General features: G+C 51.2%; 7 protein-coding genes across 7 annotated transcripts; 4 read left to right on the forward strand and 3 right to left on the reverse strand.

The window, feature by feature from the left end:
* Nucleotides 1–35: 35 nt before the first annotated feature.
* On the forward strand, nt 36–6,457 carry URB1 (Urb1p; the record flags this gene model as incomplete). Its single annotated transcript, XM_076633607.1, has 13 exons — nt 36–314; nt 374–637; nt 697–1,002; nt 1,059–2,151; nt 2,211–2,910; nt 2,967–3,274; nt 3,339–4,352; nt 4,419–4,558; nt 4,617–5,237; nt 5,299–5,622; nt 5,686–5,784; nt 5,846–6,062; nt 6,126–6,457. The coding sequence occupies 13 exons, from the start codon at nt 36–38 to the stop codon at nt 6,455–6,457; spliced, it is 5,697 nt and encodes a 1,898-aa protein (XP_076486418.1).
* Nucleotides 6,458–6,637: 180 nt separating this feature from the next.
* JCM6883_000546 (2,3-butanediol dehydrogenase) lies at nt 6,638–8,225 on the forward strand (the record flags this gene model as incomplete). The annotated part of the gene is made up of 7 exons (XM_076633608.1): nt 6,638–6,767; nt 6,860–6,872; nt 6,935–7,102; nt 7,199–7,362; nt 7,445–7,568; nt 7,637–7,919; nt 7,992–8,225. The coding sequence occupies 7 exons, from the start codon at nt 6,638–6,640 to the stop codon at nt 8,223–8,225; spliced, it is 1,116 nt and encodes a 371-aa protein (XP_076486419.1).
* Nucleotides 8,226–8,507: 282 nt separating this feature from the next.
* On the forward strand, nt 8,508–10,366 carry JCM6883_000547 (uncharacterized protein; the record flags this gene model as incomplete). The annotated part of the gene is made up of 4 exons (XM_076633609.1): nt 8,508–8,780; nt 8,927–9,104; nt 9,173–9,966; nt 10,109–10,366. The coding sequence occupies 4 exons, from the start codon at nt 8,508–8,510 to the stop codon at nt 10,364–10,366; spliced, it is 1,503 nt and encodes a 500-aa protein (XP_076486420.1).
* Nucleotides 10,367–10,989: 623 nt separating this feature from the next.
* On the reverse strand, nt 10,990–11,770 carry JCM6883_000548 (uncharacterized protein; the record flags this gene model as incomplete). Its single annotated transcript, XM_076633610.1, has 2 exons — nt 10,990–11,145; nt 11,447–11,770. The coding sequence occupies 2 exons, from the start codon at nt 11,768–11,770 to the stop codon at nt 10,990–10,992; spliced, it is 480 nt and encodes a 159-aa protein (XP_076486421.1).
* A 1,130-nt stretch (nt 11,771–12,900) lies between these two features.
* On the reverse strand, nt 12,901–17,176 carry JCM6883_000549 (uncharacterized protein; the record flags this gene model as incomplete). The annotated part of the gene is made up of 9 exons (XM_076633611.1): nt 12,901–12,976; nt 13,072–13,156; nt 13,226–13,362; nt 13,436–13,561; nt 13,624–13,713; nt 13,777–14,845; nt 14,906–15,275; nt 15,354–16,246; nt 16,312–17,176. 9 exons carry the CDS (start codon nt 17,174–17,176, stop codon nt 12,901–12,903), a joined length of 3,711 nt encoding a protein of 1,236 aa, XP_076486422.1.
* Nucleotides 17,177–17,339: 163 nt separating this feature from the next.
* On the forward strand, nt 17,340–18,854 carry JCM6883_000550 (GDP-L-fucose synthase family protein; the record flags this gene model as incomplete). Its single annotated transcript, XM_076633612.1, has 8 exons — nt 17,340–17,373; nt 17,449–17,566; nt 17,644–17,812; nt 17,898–18,046; nt 18,110–18,243; nt 18,319–18,530; nt 18,614–18,745; nt 18,822–18,854. The coding sequence occupies 8 exons, from the start codon at nt 17,340–17,342 to the stop codon at nt 18,852–18,854; spliced, it is 981 nt and encodes a 326-aa protein (XP_076486423.1).
* A 493-nt stretch (nt 18,855–19,347) lies between these two features.
* UBC13 (E2 ubiquitin-conjugating protein UBC13) lies at nt 19,348–20,268 on the reverse strand (the record flags this gene model as incomplete). Its single annotated transcript, XM_076633613.1, has 5 exons — nt 19,348–19,446; nt 19,512–19,621; nt 19,694–19,789; nt 19,865–19,979; nt 20,236–20,268. 5 exons carry the CDS (start codon nt 20,266–20,268, stop codon nt 19,348–19,350), a joined length of 453 nt encoding a protein of 150 aa, XP_076486424.1.
* Nucleotides 20,269–20,328: the final 60 nt, after the last annotated feature.

Below are 20,328 nucleotides of genomic sequence, written 5' to 3' on the forward strand. Positions count from 1 at the left end.
TCTACCTATTCACCCTAGTACAGACACTAGAGGTGATGGAAGAGTTAACTTCAGCCTCCACGGCTCCGCCGAACGGCACGACCAAGTCGAAACTACCTCAAATCGATCCCTTCACTTCAGCCGAATCTATCGTTCAATCTCTCCAAGTACAAGACGCTCAACTGTTACAAGCTAGTCTCGTACAGATCGACAAACGAGCGGCAGCACTGAACGCGAAACCTGCTCCTCGAGGTAGTCCAGATTTGTTGTTGGATTATCTCAAAAAGTTTCCGGGTTGCGATGGCATCTTTCACGCTTGGGATTACGCCAACAAGGTCAGTCTAGACCTCACTGTATACCTGGAGTTAGAGGAGCTGACTCGAGGAGCGGACAGACGAACAACTCGCCTCTCTCAACTGCGATTCTTTCTTGCCTCACTTCTCTCATTCGACTCCTCTCAACCGACCCTTTCACTCCTTCTCCAGACCTGATCAAGACGCTCCTGTCGTCGAAATACACTCCCTATCTCGAACGTGCTCTCAACCCGGGAAGAAACGATGTAACGACGAGCGCACTCAGATTGTGCAACGTTCTCGTTGGATTCGCGGGAGGTCGATTCGCAAAGAAACTTTTCGGAGCATTCGGCTGGAGTCCAAAGGTAATTATTTCTCTTTCTCTACTCCGCATGATCCCTCGAACTGACCCAGCATTCGGCAGGTCACGACTCGATTGTACAAAACTCGATTACGATCGACGACATCGGCGAACGTCTTAAACAAACCCGATATCCGTACCCTTCTCGTACTTCTCGTGCTTTCGTTCCTTTCAGCAGGCGACACGAGGCTGAAATCGCAAGTCCTCGAAACGAAAGGCCTGGTCAGCGGAATCTTCAAGGGCTTGAACGAAGACCCAGAAGTCGTTGTCAACCTCGTACTTGAAGTCTTCTTCAGAGAGATCGTGCAAGATAGACGAGTGGGATTGGAAGCTCGGAGGAATGTCTTCGACGAGAGCTGCGTCAACGAGGTGAGTTCCTTTTCTGTGCTGATCCTCGAGCCAAGCTCACTTCTCGTGCGCAACAGCTCGTTAAACTTTACGACTACCCTCTCCCGACTATCTCGGATGAGTCGCCTTTACCCGCTTCGCACCCAACCGTTTCAGTACATCGCTTCTTCTATGCCTTGACCGATTGGCTCTCGGACCAAATCGCTTCTTCCCCTGTCGGTCGTTCATTCGGACCTCAAAAGATCCTCTCGAACTTGCTCAAATCACTCCAAGTCACTGAAGATCAATCTCACCGAACTCTCGCTCTTCACATTCTCGAAAAATCCCCCATTCTCTCTGGCCAATTCTGGAGTAAATTCCCGAGCAGTTTGGACCCCCGTCTCTCGTCTCGTTGGATCTCGGCGATCACGTTCGCCACTCAAGTCGTCGCTCTTCCCGTCTCGAAAAACCTCGAACTTCCGTCCTCCTCGACTACGGATCACATCGATCCCGTTACTTTCGCCCCTCCCTCAGTTCAATCTATCCTCGATACGATTCTCCCTCCGTCTCCACCTTCCTCGCAAACCCTCTCCCGTACATGGTACACGAAATCCCTGACTCACGCAAACCCACTCGTCTCGTTCCTTTCTTCAATTTTCCTCCTCTCGATCCTCCAAAAAGCGAGTAAAGTCCTAGAAGCGATGATGAAAGTTAGTCAAGCTTTAGAAGAGGATGGGACGAAAGGAGGGAGATGGGTAGAGAGTATGAGGAGGATCAGAGAGGAGATCAAGAATAAAGTGCCGGATGTTGGACTCGTAGTTGGGTTGATGAGTAGGACGGCGGCGGCGGCTGCCGCCACTTCCACGACGACAAAAGAGAAGGCGAAAGCAGGGGGAAAGGAAGTCGCGGAGAAAGGGAAAGCGGAAGAATCGGCAGCTCTTTTGAGGACGAACATTGCTCTGCGATTGCTGTATCTCTACCATCGGGTCGTCCCCTCCCTCATCGCTACCCTCAAATTCGACTTCACGAAACTACCTCAAACTTTCGCGATCAAACCCGAGTCGAAGGCAAGTGAAGAGGAGGGAGAGGGGGAAGGACAGGGAGGAGAAGGGTTGAGAGCGATGAGTTCGAGCCATGCGTTGAGGTTGGCGGCAGTACATGAATCTGGTGCAGCGAGTTTCAATCGACCGGGTAAGTCTCTCTCAGTATCTCGCTCATGTGCTCTAGCTGATCGAAGGCTTCTTGCACAGGAGATCACTTCAAATCCCTCTTGCCTCTTTTCTCCCTCTACAGGGTCTCTTCCCTCACTCCTTCGAATCGATCTCTTTTACTCCAAACTCTCAAGCGGCAACTATCGACACCGTTACTGTTCGGAGAAGGCGAAGAACGACTTGACGAAGTTGAAGTCTGGCTCGAGAGTTTACCGACTCCGATCGAAGGTGACGACGAAGCCGACGTGAAAGAATCGATCGATTGGTTCGAGAAAGTTGTTCAAAAGACTTTAACGGCGCCGATCAAACCTAAAGTGTCTGAGGAGGAGGAGGAACAGAACTCGTTCTCGCCATTGATGAAGAACGCTCTAATCTCCCTCGAGACTGCAAAGAGTCAACCTAGTCAAGCTTTGCAGTCGCTCTTACAGAGCCTCTTCGTCAACTACCTGGCTCACTCGCCCTCGATGGATCAACCGACGAAACTTTACGAATCGATCAAATTGGCATGGAAGGAGCACAAGGATGTCGTCAAGCCGACTCTGAAGACGTTGTCGGACGTTCTCGAGGTCGTCAAGGGGGGGGAGGAGAAGAAGTTTGAAGCTGGAGATATCAAGGAACGAATCGAGAAACTCGTCGAGGACGAAGAGGAGGATAAGATCGCTCAAGTCTTGCGAGGCTTGAACCCGAGGAAGGAGAACGTCTTCGTCGCGTTCGATGGAGAAGCAGCAGGTCTCGAAAAGTGAGTCTCGTGGCTTCTTACCGTTCAGGAGTCGTCATTAACGGATATTCTCGCAGGGTTCTCTCCCAAATGCCTCTCTCGCTCGTCTACCTTCATGCCCGCGCTTCCGACATTCTAGCAGTGACATCGCTACTTCACCTCTGGTCCTCTTCGGCGTCACTCGTCTCGGCAGCTCAAATCATCCTTTACCGATTCATCAACGCTTCATCGAACGAAGATCGCGAAACTCTCGGCAAAGGCTTGACTGCCGTTCATGTCGCCGCAGACGAACGGCAACGAGCCCAGATCCGAGCACGTATCGCGGCGACGAATGGCGCTTTGAGACTGCTCGAGACGGAGCGAGAGAATGGTGAAACTGCACAAGGTAAAATACCGAACAACCTGCATGACCCGTTCTGTTCTTACTGACGCTCTATGTATAAATGTAGTCGTCTCGCAACTTGTCGCCAGCATCTTCTCCGCCTCGAACCCGCAGGACGTCGAAATCCTTCGACCTTTTGCCTCGCTACTCGTGTTGGACCTTGCCGACTCGGACGAGAATCTTTCGCCGCGAGTCATCGGCTGCGCCTCGCTCCTCTCGTTCTTCTCCTCCAGCATCGTCACGTCATTCGCGAAGAAGGTCCTCTCCCTTCTCCCTTCTTCCCCCGACTCGAAGGTCGAGCTTCTCGTTACCGCCGTTCTCGACCGTGTCGATTCGGTACCAGCTTCTCCCCAGTTCGATGAGTTCTGGATCGAGAACTTTTCGTCTTTCGTACAACTTTCGTCGAGCTCGAACACCGATCTCCGTCAAGCCGCCGACCGAATCCTCGCGAAGGGGTCTTCCTCTCTCCTTGTATCGTCGACCTCGACGGGCTCGATCGGAGGATCCCGCTCAAGCTCGCCTCTCCCGTTCGACGAATGGACCTTTGAGATCCTCTCGCTCTCTACCTCCGAGCTCTCCTCTGCTCAAGCAACCGTTCTCTCGGCGCTCCTTTCGCGATCTCCGGAGGCTCGCAAGCGATTCCTCAACTACCTCCAGGAGAAGGCCTCGAGTCAATTCAACGCAGCGCTCGAATTGCCCCTCAAGACTCTGCTCGAAGTCTCCGTCGTTCGCGAGGAAAAGATCACTCTCGATGAATCACTGGTCAAGACCATCGTCGAATCGGTCCTCTCTCGAGCACAAGTCGTCGAGTCGAGTCTTTTGATCGTCGAACTCCTCGCCGCAGTCTCTCCCTCCGCCAGCTCTTTGATCCGTTCGACTCTCGAAGCGAACTTGGCTTCGACGGAACGAGATGGATACAAAGCATCGACGGTTGCTCTCGTTGGACGACTCGCCCAGAAGGATGACAGTCTCAGACCTGTTCTCGAAGGGTACGTCAATGGGTCGTTTGAAGGATTGACGAGGAAGTTTGTCGATGCAAAGGAAGAGGAACAAGTGGAAGAAGCTCTCAGTCGAGCTCTCGGTTAGTCGTGACGTTCTTCTCATCTACTTGCGACTGGATTCGTGCTAATTCATGTACCCTGCCCAGCCCACGTTCTCGTGAAGCAGCAACTCTCGCTCAAGGGACACTTGGTCGAACCGCTCGTCACTGCGATTGCGACCAACCGCCTCAACTACGCCGAGACGGCCGATCTCGCTGTTGCTATCTGCAAACGTCATCAGTTCAAGGTGAGACTCTGTTCTCTGCATTGATCCCAGACGCTGAGCTGACAGAAATCTCCGACAGGATAACGAGGTGACTCGTCATTTGAACGAGATCTTTGCTTCGCAACCATTCCAAGACTACGTCGCAGCCGCAACGACAATCGAAGAAGCCTCCCTCTCGACTGTCAAGCTTGTCCTCGCGCTCGCTGCTCAATCACCTTCCGCTGCCGGCAACGCGCGATCCGTTGAACGATTGATCCCATTCTACCGCGGAACTCTCTCTTCTCTCGATCGATCTTTCTTCGACCTCTTCTTACGCATCGAGCAATCCAGCTCTTCCTCCGTCTCGCCTCTCTTCGCCTCTTGGAACCCTTCGACAGATTCGACCACTCTCCTCGACGGAACTCGCATCGGTGCACTCGGAGCTGTTCGAAAGCCTTTCGTCAGAAGGAGTTGGCTCAGAGCTTTCGCATCCACGAGAATTGTCTACGCGAAGGAGGAGGACTCGAAAACTTACGACCCTCGATTCTTGGTTGCGTACGCTCTCTCGCTTATCGAGGAAGAGTCGCTCAAACCTCAAGAATGGACGACCTTCCTCGAGAGTGGCGTTCTCGGAACTGTCATCGCATCGTTGGCGGCGACAGATAACGGCTTGAGGAAGATGGCGAGAACGACTCTTGCGTTGATGTACAAGAAGGTCGAGGTGAGTACACTCTGCTACCACCTAACGAACACTTCTTGACTCACTCGAAAAATGTTGATAGCCTCTCAACTTCCGAGAGCGTGACGAAGTTGTTTTACTTCTCGCTCATTGCCGAAACGCTACATTCTCTCCAGCTGGCGAACCTATCCCTTCGACTATCGCTCTCTTCCTCGCTCACTGTGCCCTGCAACTCGGTACTCCTGCGTCTCCTCTCTACCCCACTTTCACTCGATTCCTCCTCCAACGCTCGACGATCGATATGCGAGATGTCCCAATGTTTTACACGATGATGTACTCGAGTAACTCTGACGAATGGGCAGCTGCTCCGAGGGAAGAGAGAGGTTGGATGATCAGGTATTTGACGGAAGGTCTCGTTCGAACTCAAGTGAGTTCCTCTCTTTGTTCGGTAATCCCTAGCTCCATTGACTGAACGATTTTGCTTCTGCAGGATTGGAAAATCTATCGAAGACGTCAAGTGTTCGAGCTCGTAGCCTCGTTGTTCCATTCGAGTCGTCAAGATGTGCCATTGCGCAAACTTATTCTCGAGGTGAGCATTCTCTTCTCTCCTACTCTGTCCGGCTCTGAACTGACTAAACCGTATCACATAGTTCATCATCCGAGCTACTACGATCCCGACTGCGGCACGAGAGCTTCTCTCGAGAAACGGTCTCGTTGGCTGGATCGCTGCTCAAACCCCTCTCGATTCGACTGAACGAAGGCACTGTGTCACGATCCTCAGCAACCTTACGCAGGTCATGACTTTCGACAAGTTGACGGGGGTTGCGGATTTGCTCGACGCTTTGACCGCAGTCATCGGCTCAGATAGTAAGCTTTCGCTCGCATCTTTGTTCTCCCTCCTGTGGCTAACAAGCGGCTGTCGCTTTCCAGTGAGCTCAATCGACTCCGTTACGTTGTTGTCCCTTCTACACTACATCGTCTCTCGTCTGCCCGCTCCTTCCGACGCGCAGTCTCCCACTCTCGTTCTCATTCTCAATCGACTCTCTTTGCTGCTCACCTCTCTCGCCTCGACGCTACCTCACGGCATCAGCAACTCTCTCGCACAACTCTTTTACTCGACAGCGGTCTCTGTCGCATTCGTCAAATTTGAAGCTGGATTGAAGGAGAACGAGGGAGACAGGGAAAACTGGAAATTGGCGATCAAGTTTGGTTTGCAAGCTGGAGTTGAGGATTTGGGCAAGGAAGTCATGAAGTTGCAGTAGTCAGTACAGTAGTCACGGATGCTACAGAGCCCGAGCTCGTTCCACACGGAATGGATTCTCCTTTGCATTCCCCACTCGGAGAGGAAATTGAAGATCCGCTTCGAACTCTTGCGTTCTGTCGTTCGCAATGTCTTATACTTCACGCTTCTTACCTTACTCAACAACAACACAACAGACGACATGAACTCTAACGGCACACCTTCGACTATGCTAGCGGCCAAATTATACGGAAAGGGAGATCTCCGAGTTGAGGAAGTAGCAGTCCCAGCAGTGCAGAAGGGAGAGGTCAAAGTGAAAGTAGCATACCTAGGTGAGTACACAACAGCCTGACCCGGCCAACTTGTCTCAGCTCACCTAGATCTCATCGTTTCTGCTCCTGGCCTTCACTCAACTTTCTCTCAGGTATCTGCGGCTCGTGAGTCTGTCTACCTTCATGAGAATCCCAAGAGCCATTCTGACGGATAGATGTGGACTCAGGGATCTTCACGAAGTGTACGGAGGACCTCTCACATGCTGTCCGAAAGGAAGCCCGCATCCTCTCACCGGTGGTGAATTACCAGAGATTCTCGGGCATGAGTTCTCGGGAGTAGTAGAAGAGCTTGGAGAAGGAGTTGGCGAGTTGAACGTAGGTGATAAAGTTTGCATGTGAGCTCCTGAATTCTCGTTTTCTCTTCTTTCGCAGAAGCACCTTTCTCCTTTGCATGCTATTGCGTTTATACTGACCTTGACTTATCGCTACAGTCGCCCTGTCATCTCGTGCGGTCAATGCGACAACTGCAAAGCCGGAAACACATCGCTTTGCGATACTCGAATTGGCTTAATTGGGTACAATCGACCGGGAGGGATGGCTATGTACGTCAACGTACCTATTGAAAACATCCACACTATCCCAGAGGACGTCCCACGTGAGTACAGCACTTTCCCCTCCCGTGTATCTGAATTGCATGAGCTGACAAAGTTTCGAAAACGTAAATCGAACGCATTCAGTCGATATTGCGGCTTTGGCGGAACCTCTCGCTGTGGCATGGCATGCAGTCGAATGTTCAGATCTACGAGAAGGAGATACAGCGCTCATTTTAGGGTCAGGCCCAATAGGAGCGTTGATCAGTCGGTGTGCTTCTCTCGCTTGAGTTTCTTGCTGTGCCCCAACTGACTCAAAGCCCTCAAACGCAAACGCAGAGTATTGAAGGCTAGAGGTTGTTCGAAAGTGTTCATCTCCGAGCCTTCACCCATTCGCACCGAAATCGCCCGTTCTTGCGGAGCTGATTCAGTTCTCAACCCTATCAAAGTCAACGTCGTCGAGGAAGTTCGACAATTAACGGGAGGTAGAGGAGTCGATATTGCCTTCGAATGCGCGGGGAATCAGAACGCGTTGGATGCGGCGTTGGAATCGACGAGAGCGAGGGGAAAAGTTGTGGTCGTTGCGCTTTGGGAGAAACGAGCCACGATCGATCTCTTTGGCGTGGGTCGAACTTTCTTTCATTGTTTTTTATTGACGTCGACAGTCTACTGACGGACTCGCGCGATACTGTAGTCACTACTCGCTCGAGAGCGCTTCATTACCGCCTCGTGCTGTTTCGTCAGACGAGATATGGACGCCGTGTTGGAAGCGCTCACGCAGGGGAAGATCAAGGTCGACGACCTCATCACTTCGAGGATCTTGTTACAGGATATCGTCAAGGACGGATTGGAAGTCCTCAAGAATGATTCTTCGCAGGTCAAAATTTTGGTCGATATCGAGAAAAGTGTGGAACACTGGAGGAACTGAATCTGAACCTGTGTTGTAATCATCAGACTACGTGTATACTTGAGCTGTAACTCCATGTAGCAGAAAGAGAGTTGCGATAAGCCGCGGGAAGATTTGCGAAACGAGGAGTCAAAATTGGAGATCGTCTCGATTTTCCGCTCCTTTGAATTCCGATTTCTCTTCCCCCCCACTCGTCGTGAAATTCCCGTCATGAGTTCGGCTTATCGGTTATCTTCTCCCTCTTCCTCTTCCACCCTCGTCCGCCAGCTCTCTCGACCCACGACTAGTTCAATCCCTCGATCCATGTTTTTCCACACTGGATTGTTCTCCTCATCGGCTCACCACCATGCTCCTCCTCGAGATCCCAAATTCCGAGTCTTGACCAAAGAGACGCTCAACAAACACGTCCTCGAAGCGCAATACGCCGTACGAGGAGCGATTCCTTTACGAGCGGAAGAGTTGAGGGAACAGATCGAGGAAGGGAAAGGAGGAGATTTACCGTTCGACGAGATCGTGAGCTGTAACATTGGTAACCCTCAACAACTGGATCAGAAGCCTTTGACATTCCTTCGACAAGTGAGTTTTCCTCCTCTTCTCTTCTCCCGCTCCTCCTCGCTCAGCTCTCTCTTCCGAGCCCGACCCTCGGAAAGTGTCTTGAAAGTGCGGAGGCGGCGGTGTCACCCTTGTCCTTGACTGACCTGTAGACTCTCCTCATGCGATAGATCGCTGCCCTTACCGAATACCCTGCTCTCATCGATCACCCTGCCTCGTCTTCGATTTTCCCAAAAGATGCTATCGACCGCGCCCGAACATTACTCAGCGAGATTGGATCGACTGGTGCTTACTCTCACTCGATGGGAGTACCCGCAATCAGGAAACGAATCGCGAAATTCATTGAAGGTGAGCCAAAAAGAACGATTTTCATTTTCCTGAATTCGCCGATCCTGAACTTTTTCCCTTTTGCACAGAACGAGATGGACATCCCGCCGACGCTTCGAAGATCTACATCACCGCTGGAGCTTCCGTCGGAGTCTCAAACTTGCTCCAAGCTCTCCTCGCCTCGCCCCGAGACGGAGTTCTCATCCCTATTCCTCAATACCCTCTCTACACCGCCGCCCTCGCTCTCAACGCTGCTCGTGCAGTACCCTACTACCTCGACGAATCGGCCGAGTGGGGACTCGACCTCGAAGATTTGATGAACAACGTCGAGAAAGCTCGACACGACGGAACCGTTTTGAAAGGAATGGTCGTCATCAACCCCGGGAACCCGACTGGAAACTGTTTGACGTTGGAGAACATGCAAGATATTATCCGGCTATGTTACGACGAGAAGTTGGTGTTGATGGCGGATGAGGTTTATCAAGACAACATTTACCACCCGAACAAACCTTTCATTTCGTTCAAAAAGGCTTTGAGGGACATGCCTTCGGAATACGCCGACAATGTTGAACTCGTTTCGTTCCATTCGATTTCGAAAGGTCAAACGGGAGAATGTGGAAGACGAGGAGGTTACTTCGAATTGACGAATTTCCATCAAGAGGCCGAGGAGCAAATTTACAAACTCGCTTCGATTCAACTGTGTCCGTCGTTGGGAGGTCAGATCGGAGTCGACGTTTTAGTATGCCCGCCGAAGGACGGAGATGAGAGTTATCCGCTGTGGAAGAAGGAAAAGGATGGAATCGCGGAAACTTTGAAGGAGAGGAGCGAGATCCTACTCGCAATGTTCAGGGAGCTCGAGGGTGTATCTTGTAACGAGGCGCACGTAAGTCGAGTACAGCATTTCTCTACGATACACCGACTGACTTTCGCTTTTCATTTCAATTCTCACTTCTTCTTCCGCTTCTCAACTCGACGATACTCTCCTGCTTGCGTCCTACTATCCTACATCGCCTACTCGACAACAGGGCGCGATGTACCTCTTCCCGACAATCACCCTCTCGAAGAAAGCGATCGCCGAAGCGAAATCTCGTCATCTCTCTCCCGACGCCCTCTACTGCATGGAACTCCTCGAATCGAGCGGAATCGTCTGTGTCAATGGAGCTGGATTCGGACAAAAGCGTGGAGAAGCCCATCTTCGTACGACTTTCCTCGCCCCCGTCGAGAACATTACGACTCGATGGACGAAGTTTCACAAGGAGTTCATGGACAAGTACCGGGACTAGGAGAGGTGTTCCTTGGAGTTCTAGGGGTCGAGGGAGGCATCGTCGCTTGTTAGGAGGAAGGAGGTAGTCATGGGAATTTCCCCTTTTTACTGTTTCTCGTAATTCTCTCTCTCTATCGGGTTCCGGATTATTTGTATTTGTAGCGGTTCTCTCTCTCTGCATAACTTAGACTCGACTTGAGCGCTTCAAGCATCCCAAGAGAGGAAAGACTTGATTCTACATCAAGTTCGCCGCTTCGTCGCGGTTCCAGAGAAGAATTCTGCCGTTTCAACCAGGTGGTCCACTTCTTTCCTTGACTGTTCTGCCAGCGATAAGTCCCGTACATAGCTATCCTCTTGCTACCTCCTCCATGAAGCAGACTCTTCTGGTCCTCGGTACAGAATCTCGCTTTGTTGCGTTGTGTCGGATCGCGATGCGCCAGAATCGCCAAATCGACAGCGCGTCCGCATCCGCTTCCTGTCAACTCGTTGCTTCATGTTCGTCTGTCGTGATCGTTAACGTCGTCGCCAAGTCCAGAGAAAGCGGTAGAAGGCGGAGGAGCGGGAAAGGAATTCAACTGAATAGGAACAGTGCGAATCGCTAACGAAGTTGGGCGATCGGAAGTTATCGGTTAGGGACAACGCCTACTGGAGCTGGTGGTGGCGTCTGCGAGAACGAGGAGAAGGACGTTTTGCTTCGGTAGGCTTTTCGGGTGAAGATGGAAGGTTGGTGAGATCGATCACTGGAGGAGCGGAAGGCGTATCGGCTTGAGGTCCTCCTGCGCATTCGATCGTACCAGTCTGGAGGATTGAGAGCAGCTGTTGTTAGAGGCAGAACACGAAGTGAAGACAGATGTCGAACCGAAGAAAAGCTCACCCTGACGAAGAAATTGTCCATTACGGCGAGACCTTTCTTTCCGACCGTCTTCCTGTTTCTGCTTCGAGTTCTCTCCGATGGCCCATTTACCTTGTACTTCATCCCGACGCGCTCAGGTCGTGGCACCTTAATCCGAGGCGGGGGTGACTCGAGTTGAGGAAAGTTCTAAGCCTTTTGGCTGTCAGCCTCCGACCTCAAGACGCTGAAACTCCGGCGCGAGCTCACCTGTGGCTTCTGGGTGGAGAAGAGCGGGAACACCTCCTTTACCGGCGCCCTCTCGGACCGCAGTTCTTCCACCTCTTCTTCCTCGAGTTCCTCCCGATTCAGTTCCCTCGGCTGCTCCTTCGATCGCGTCCCAATCTTCCCGATAGACTCCATGTCCGTAGAGGTTGCAACATCGCTCGAATCGTTGTTGTTGTTCGAGTCGGATGGATACGCGTCGAGAGATTCGAAGCTGAACTTTGCGCTGTTCGTGTTGCCTTCGCGTTGAACACGTTTGTTGGCTTCTCGTTTGAGAGCAGCACGTCGTTGCTTGTTGGGGCGAGGCATTTGGTGATGGAGGAAGAGAATGAAGAAACGACGTCGCGATGCAGTCATGTCTTTTCTTCCCACCGATCGTAGGAGAAGACTGAAGGGCGTATGAGTCGCCAGAGAAGTCGTCTGGGATGATCGCACTGTCAGCCTGATGGACCAGCGAATATCGGATTTTCTATCCGCGGAATATTCTCTCGAAATTTGCGAGCGTCCTTCTCGTCAGCTTTGACCCATTCAGACGCTCACATTCCTGTCAATAGTTACGGAGTAAGTCCTCGGGCCGAAAAGCTATCGAGTGGCTTTTCGAACGAGCTTCCGTGTGCTTTGACCTCAATAAGTTCGGGTCCGTTCCGCTCGAAACGATTCGACGTCTCGTTCGAGCTCATCTCGTCGCTCGCAACGAGCATGATAGTCATCCGAAGAAGCAGCTCCGAGGTTCTGCACCTCCTTGTTCGTCTCTTTGCGACTCGTCCTCGACTTCGTTCTGCACCAAGGATCGCCCTCGCCGAGTGCAGAGGCCTCGTTGAGGAGGAAAGTCGACGAAGCTCGACATGGCCACGAAGCACCTTCGGTACGAGACCCTGCGTAAGCTTTCTTGTACCGTTTCGCTGCTTTCGAAAGACGATTCCGCGTTTCTCCGGTTGTGATCCTGGAATTCTCCTCATCAAAGTCGGTACGTTGGCGCTTGCTGGGCTTGTTGGCATAGAGCCGAATCCACAGGACTGAAGGGGCAGCACGCCTTTGTGTCGACACGCAATTTCTGCGCTGTTCGCATAATCTCCCTCGTGTTTCGTCTGACGCTGTCAAGCCTCTGTGTCCTTCCTGACCACCATGTACAGCGATTTGGTCATGCAGCGTGAGTGTTATAGAACGACTAATGGGAGTCAGGAGTGACGACAGAACCTCGAGAAGAGTGAGGGCATCCTGAACAGTGATTCCTCTCTTCCTTGCGAGACTGTCTAGACACTTTCGCAACGGTCACACGGGCGAGAGATTGTAGATGGTACAGACAGAGACAAAACGAGGGGAGCGGACAAGGTAAAGCAGTACAACGAGAAAAAAGGAACAAATGCAAACCCTCTCTTTCCCTCTTTTGACAAGTATCTTCTCACGCACAAAACCTTCCAGCATGCTGAAAAGGCCTTTTAACCGAACGTCTGGCTGGACCTTGTGGACCGCTTGAGCTTCGAAAGTCGCCATTCGTCTTGGTGAGTCGCGTATCTGTTTTGTGAAAAGTGCGGAAGAGTCAGTTCTCTTCTCGTAGATGGACGGGGCGAACGTGGAGGGCAGTAGAGAGCTCATGAGAGTGAACTTACTTGTCGAAGAGAGGAGTGATTCGCTCTTGCTTCTTGCGTTTCGAAATCGTGTTCTGATCGGCAACCTTGAAGAACGAGGGTGCGACTAGACAAGAGCGAAAGTACGAGTCAGCACACAATCTGTGCGTCCCATCGAAAGAGTCACGGTACGTACCTTCGGTCAACCATTTCGGCTCGATGGCGGTCACTTCTCGCATGTATTCTCGAGACGTCAAGACGAGTTCGTGGTAGACACACCATTCGGGAGCTCGGTTGAACAGCGAAGAAGAAGGGTGCAGGAAGACGGGAGTACTGCGTGTCGAAGAATACCGAGAAAATGGTCAGCCGTCGAGCAAAGATCGTTTTCTGCGACATCTCGACTCACCCTTCGACGAGAGTTTTGTAACCTTCTTGAGGATCCTTCTTCGCTGCGTGTCGGAAGTAACCACTCGTGATCGCTCGTCGTACTCGGTTGTAGTTTTTGCCGCAAGAGAGAATGTCGTGTTTGTAGCTAAAAACGAAGAGAATCAGTCTCTGATCATTTGCGGAGAGACGAGAAAGGAGACAACTTACCGATCCATGATACCGAGAAGTTGTTTCCTGACGTCTTGAGCTCGTCTCATCGCTCGACCTTGAATGAAGTTCTCGGAACACCACGGGTTTCTGTTCGAGAGCGACAAGTTCAGCGAAGCTCAGACGCGACAAAGTAGAAAAACAATCACTCACGAGAACTTTGAAGCAGCCCAACCATTGTAGACGGTCAACAAAGTCAAATGATCTCCCTCGGGTTGATGGAATTTCGCTTTCTTCGCATCGGCTTGAGCTTGTTTCTCCTTGTGTCGGTAGAAGATCGAACCTCCGACGGACAGCATCGCTACGATCGTGAGAATCTCCTCCGAGCATTCGAGGTCGACGGAAGCGATGAGCATCTTTGCGAGAGGAGGTTCGATCGGCAAGTCAGCCATTTTACGTCCTAATCGAGTCAAGAGACCTTCTTCGTCCAACGCCGAGAGAGCGTAGAGGTTCTCGAGGGCCGTAATCATCGTTTGTTGGGGAGGAGGGTCCATGAAGTCGAAGTTGAGCAAGTCGTTGATTCCCATCGCTTTGAGCATGAGAATCGTGTGAGCCAAATTCTGACGTTGAATGTCGGGAATCGGAGTCGGTAACATCTCGTTTCGGTACGCCGCTTCGGTGTAAAGTCGATACGATTTACCGGGACCAGTTCGACCTGCACGACCTGAACGTTGACGAGCTTGAGCTTGAGAAATTGGAGTGACGATGAGGGAATCCATTCCGAGACGAGGGTCGTAAGCGTTTTGTTTGACGAATCCAGGGTCGACGACGTAGTAGATTCCGTCAATCGTGAGGGAAGTTTCGGCAATGTTCGTCGCGAGAATGACTTTTCGAGCTCCGGGAGGGGCGGGTTCGAAGATTCGAGATTGCATTTCGGAAGGGAGGGCAGAGTAGATGGGGAGGATGATGAGGTCGGGAACGTTCGGACCGAGGGATTTCATTCGTTCGTAGAGAATTTCGCACGAAGTATCGATTTCCTCCTGACCGGTCAAGAAGAGGAGGATGTCACCCGGCGGCTCACTTAGATGTATCTGCATGATCGTAATCAGCGATGCATCTAAGTAATCCGGCTCGGGCTCCTTTGTGTAAAGGATTTCGACAGGGTAGGTTCGACCGGGAATGGTGAAGATGGGGCAACCGAAGAAGTATTCGGAGAACTTTTCGGCGTCAAGGGTCGCAGAGGTGACGATGAGTTTCAAGTCGGGTCGACGTTTGAGGGATTCTAGCGAACGAGCAAGGCGTTAGTACGAGATTCGCAAAGAGTGTAAAGTTAAGATCATACTCTTGAGTAGACCGAAGAGAACATCCGTAGCGATCGTACGTTCGTGAGCCTCGTCCAACATGAGTACGCTGTAGTTACTCATATCCGGATCGACCAAACATTCACGCTGAAGCATACCATCCGTCATGTATTTGATCTTCGTTTCCGGACTCGTACAATCCTCGAATCGGATCGTGTATCCGACTTCTTGACCCAAACGACATCCGACTTCTTCAGCGACACGTTTCGCAACTGACATCGCGGCGACACGACGAGGTTGAGTACATCCAATCTTGAGTCCTCGGTCGGCGTATCCAGCTTCGGCGAGGTATTGAGTCATTTGAGTCGTCTTTCCAGATCCAGTATCTCCGACGACGACTAGTACTTGATTCTGAGCGAGTAAGGGAACGGGTGAGAAGTCAGTGACGAGCGCTCACGAGTAGAGAAAACGACGAGGCGAAGGACTCACGGTTGCGAAAGCTTCGATGAGTTGATCCCTAAACTTGTAAATCGGCAAACTCTTCCTCTGGTCCGTGATCGACATACTCGTAATCTTTCCGAACGTCGTCGCTTGATTGAACGTTTCCTTCTTCCACGCCGGTACGTCGTTCGCTCGTTGACCCGCTGCCGCTCCCCTCGCATCCGCCGCGAACGCCCTTTCGTGAGGTGCCGTCATCGGATCCAACCAAGGCGTATTGACGTCCCTCGTTTCGGAATCGGCTTGATCCGCCGCTTCTTGAGCTTTCATTTCCCTCCTCTCTTTCGCCAATGCCGCACCTGCCATCGCCGCTCGATTCAATCCACCATCAGGAGCTTTCACGATCTTGACCGGGGATAATTCGAGAGCTCGTTTCGATTGACCGCGAAGGAAAGGAGCTTCAGCTTCGTTCATTTCGATATCCAATTCTTCGTCGGCTTCGTTTCCGAAATTTCCTGAACCAGGTCCACCAAATCCTTCGTTCGGATTGTTGAGGAAATCGTCGTCGAGACCGGGGTAATCCTTCGCAGAAGCCGCTCCACTCGCGATCAATTGTTTGATCTCCCATCGTTCGGGACTCGTCATCCTCCTCACACTCGCCGTACGGTTGTCGTCGGCGAAGGACTTTCTGACTGCGGTTCCGTTCGCTCCAGTCGCGGCACGTTCGGCGGCTTTCCTCGTCTCTTCGAATAATTCCTCCTCGGTTTTGATTCGTAAATGAGGAGACAAGTCGGCTCCGGTTCGTTGATCGGCGTCTTTCATCGAGAGGGAGAGTCGAGATCCGGCGATCGACATGACTTTGACGAAGCAAGGTTGACCGCGAGAGACGAGGTCGGAAGGGTGCGATACTCGAGCCGAAGAAATTGATCCGATGTGAACCATACCTACTCGTGACGGCGATTCAGTCTGTGTTACTGGGTGCCAAGAACAAGATCAGAGAAAGACTCACCTTCTTGCCTGCCGACAATTCCTTCCAATCCGACGAAACAACCGAAATCTTTAATATTCGTAACTTTCCCCGGGTAAATCTTATACAACACTGGTTTCTCGTCGAGTCGATTCGGTCCTACTCCACCTACTCTCGGATCTCTTCCATCTCCTCGTCCTCCATAACCACTTCTTCCTCTGTCTCTGTCACGATCGTCTCGTCCTCCTCCTCCTCGGCTGTCTCTGCTCGAATAGTCGGGGGATCTCTGCCTCTGTCGTTTTCCGTCCGTTCCTCCTCCTCTGTCGCTGTCGTCGCGTTCTGAACCTCGTTTCCTACTGACTCCCTCCAGCTCTTTCATCAAACCGTCGATTCCCAAATCCGTCTCATCTCTACTCCTCGCGTCTCGTTCTGCGCCTCTAACGTCAACCGGTTGATCGTTATCGATTTCTAGTGCGAGTTTCGGCGCGTCTTTCCCTTGGTATTCCGTCGTAGGTGCCCATTCTTGATCTGGTAAACTCAACCCAGGGAATAACCTCTTCGCTTTCTCCTTCTCCGGATCCGACTCCTTCCTTGCTGCTGTTTCCCCATCCAAATCCTTCCCTTTGCCCTTAGCTCCCCCGGTACCCTTCTTCTTCTTGTTCTTCTTCAGTTTATACTTCGGATGAATCGAAAGTACCAATCGATCGACTGATTCGAGGAACGAATCGGGGAATTCGGCTCCGACTTGTTGACATTTCTCTTTGAAGTCGGAGAAGTTCGAAGAGGTCGTGTGGAGATGAATGAGGAATTCTGCGAGAGTCGAATCGGATAATCCGGTGTGGTTCACGAGTTCTTGTGTGATAGAATTCGTTAGACCTAACAACTCGAGTTGTTCGAGATCCGCCATACTGAGGACGGTCGTGTCGAGGGTGGCAACGATGAGAAAGGTGAGTGAAGTGGAGAAGTGAGAGAGGTTTGTACTGTAATCGCATTACTTGTGAAATTGATTCAGAGAACGTGTCGACTGCTTCCCTTTCTTCCTTCAACTTTATACTTCCCTATACTCGAGCATGCCCAACGTTATTCTCGTCACTGGTGGAACTGGTTCGTGTTCCTCCTACTCGCGAAGAGCCGTTTCGAATCGCTCACTCACCTTCGACGCGTTTCCCGTTTGATCAGGACTTGTCGGTTCAGCGATTGAACACACGATCAATCACGAAGCGGTTGGATCTCGGTTCGGAAAGTTCAACGAGGACGATCAATGGGTATTCCTCAGTTCGAAAGATGGAGATCTCAGGTGAGCTTCTCTCTCTCTCTCTCTCGCAATCTCATCGTTCAACGAGCTCACACCTTTCCCCCTCGAGTGTGCGATAGAGATTTGAAGCAAACGATGGCAATCTTTGAAAAATACAAGCCTACTCATGTGATCCATCTGGCGGCACTCGTAGGAGGATTGTTCAAGAATATGAAGTACAAATTAACTTTCTTGAGGGACAATTGTTTGATCAACGATAATGTCATGTGGGCTTCGAAAGAAACTGGTGTACGTCCCACCTTCTACTCTATCTACATTCGAGGGAGTGAAACTGACACTTGATGATCTCGATTTCCATTTTTCTCTCTCGCAGGTTCAAAAACTCATCTCTTGCCTTTCAACTTGCGTCTTCCCCGACAAGGTCACTTACCCAATCGATGAATCTCACGTTCATCTCGGACCTCCTCACGAATCGAACTTTGGTTACGCGCATGGCAAGCGTCTCGTAGACGTCTATAACCAGTTCAGTCCTTCTCCCTACTTTCTTCGTCGACCCGGTGCTGACCCGGCGTATCTTTCGCTCAGTGCCTACAACGAAGAATTCGGTTGCAATTTCACTTCCGCGATCCCTACAAACATTTTCGGTCCCCACGACAACTACGACTTGGAAGATTCTCACGTTATCCCCGGTCTAGTACACAAATGTCTTCTCGCAAAGAGTACGTTGCCTTTCTCTGTTGTCTCTCCGTTCTTCTATCGTCCAGAGACTGATGCAGCTTGTGTGACGTTCACAGAGAATGGTACACCTTTCACGGTTTCAGGATCTGGAACTCCCCTGAGACAATTCATTTACTCGAGGGATTTGGCGAAATTGTTTATTTGGCAGTTGAAGGAATACCCAGAGATTGATCCGATCATTCTTTCGGTCGGAGAAAAAGACGAGATTACGATTAAACAAGTTGCCGAGGCAATTGTTAAATCGGTCGGATTCCAAGGGGAGGTTACCGTGAGCTTCTTCAATCCCTCTCTATCTACTACGTACATCGTAGGATAGTGGAGTTGACGCTGGTTTGTGTGCACGGATTACAGTGGGATTCGTCGAAAGCAGACGGACAATACAAGAAAACCGCTTCGAACGATAAACTCATGAAATACTTACCAGACTTCCAATTCACTCCTTTCGATCAAGCCCTACAAGAGTCGGTCGACTGGTTCGTACAGGTGAGTCAGAAGAGTATTCTCCATCTGTGATCAGATTTGAAACTGATGCTGATGAAATCTCGCTTCGGACTCGTAGAACTACGATTCGGCTAGGACTGGAAAGAAGTGAACAAGCGACTAGTGTGTCTTGCTTGAGAGCTTCGTGTAGACCATGGACTCGTTCACCCCCCTCTTAGACTTTCAATTTCTTTCGCGCTGTCGGTTTGGTCATCATCTCTTTTTCGGTTTTTTTTCCTCTATTCGTTAGGTTCTCCTTTTCCCCTCTTCGTTAACCTTTGCAAGCAAGCTTTTTCAAACGGTTCTGTCTTATCTCGTAATCTGGAGGTTGCTCGTCGCTTTGTATACTCGAGTGCGAATAGGGATTTTTTCAGAACGTATTGCTAGAGAGAATAAGGAAACTCGCGCTGGAGTGGAACGGCAAGGGGTGGCGAGGAACGAGAAGAAGGAGAGCCAGTGGAAGTTCGAAGAACAAAGCGCTGAGGGAGAGGGAAGAAGAGGAAGTCGAGTTGAAAACATTGGAAGTAACAGAAAAAAAAAAGACGAAAACGAAAACAGAGAGAAAGTCTAAGGTATTACAAGCCCGCGCAGTAGTGGGAGTGGATTTACTTTGCGTATTTGAGGGTCCATTCCCTCGAGACCCTTTGGGCGTCTTTCTCGTTCTCTTTCCAGTGTGCCGCGACGTCGTTCGCGAGAGGATCATCCTTTGGAGCACGAGCGAGCACTGGGTCAACAGGAGTTCGCGAGGCAAGAGAGGGAGGGGACTTACGGGATTAGGTGCAGAGAGAAGAGCTTGAATCGACAAGAGAACGGTACGGATTTGAAGAGCGGGAGACCATTTATCTTTTAGGATATCCAAACAGATTCGACCCAACTTGTCTGTACCAACCCGTCGACATGGTCAACACGCTGCTCTCCGAGTCGGTGAGAGCAAGAAGGAGAGGCGCTTACCAATGTTTGGGTGGTAGATTTTTGTAAGGAATCGAACTTTCGGAGGTGCCATAGGGTAATCTTCGGGGAGGAACAGTTCGAGCTTGAACACACCGCCTGCAACCACTCATCGAAGAACGAGGTCAGTACGATCGCAGGCTGTTTGCAGAGACAGGGACAAGGGAAACTTGCCTTCGAAAGGAGATTCGTTAGGTCCCGAAATTAAAACGTCAAAGTACCGAAGGTTGTCATCGTGCGGGATCGCAGAGATACCGGGAGGTGAATCAGCTACGAGTCGTTGTGTCTCCTATAGGTGCAGCACGGGAAAGAGGGGAGGAAGGTGAGATCAGTCAGCGATTCAAGGCGGAGGAGCTGGCGTGAGGGTTCCGCGAATCCACCAAGTCCTGTGACGATACTGTAAGCCATCACGGATGCTTCGCCCCCCCTGTTCCCTTGCTGGCTACCTTAAATCGCTTCGGTTGATCGTCATCTCAACTTGATCTCCTCTCCCTTTCGCGAGCCTGCCATAGTCCGACGACCTGTACAAGTGAGCGAGCACTCACCTTGATGATACGTTTCGGTAGTGCAGAGGCCATGCTGAGTGGATGAGGAGGAGATCAAGCCGGGAAGGAATGAAGTCGGAGGTCGCGGGGGAG

Source organism: Sporobolomyces salmoneus (assembly GCF_050403485.1).
Source record: "Sporobolomyces salmoneus JCM6883 DNA, S_salmoneus_JCM6883_v1_ctg41, whole genome shotgun sequence".
Taxonomy (NCBI): domain Eukaryota; kingdom Fungi; phylum Basidiomycota; class Microbotryomycetes; order Sporidiobolales; family Sporidiobolaceae; genus Sporobolomyces; species Sporobolomyces salmoneus.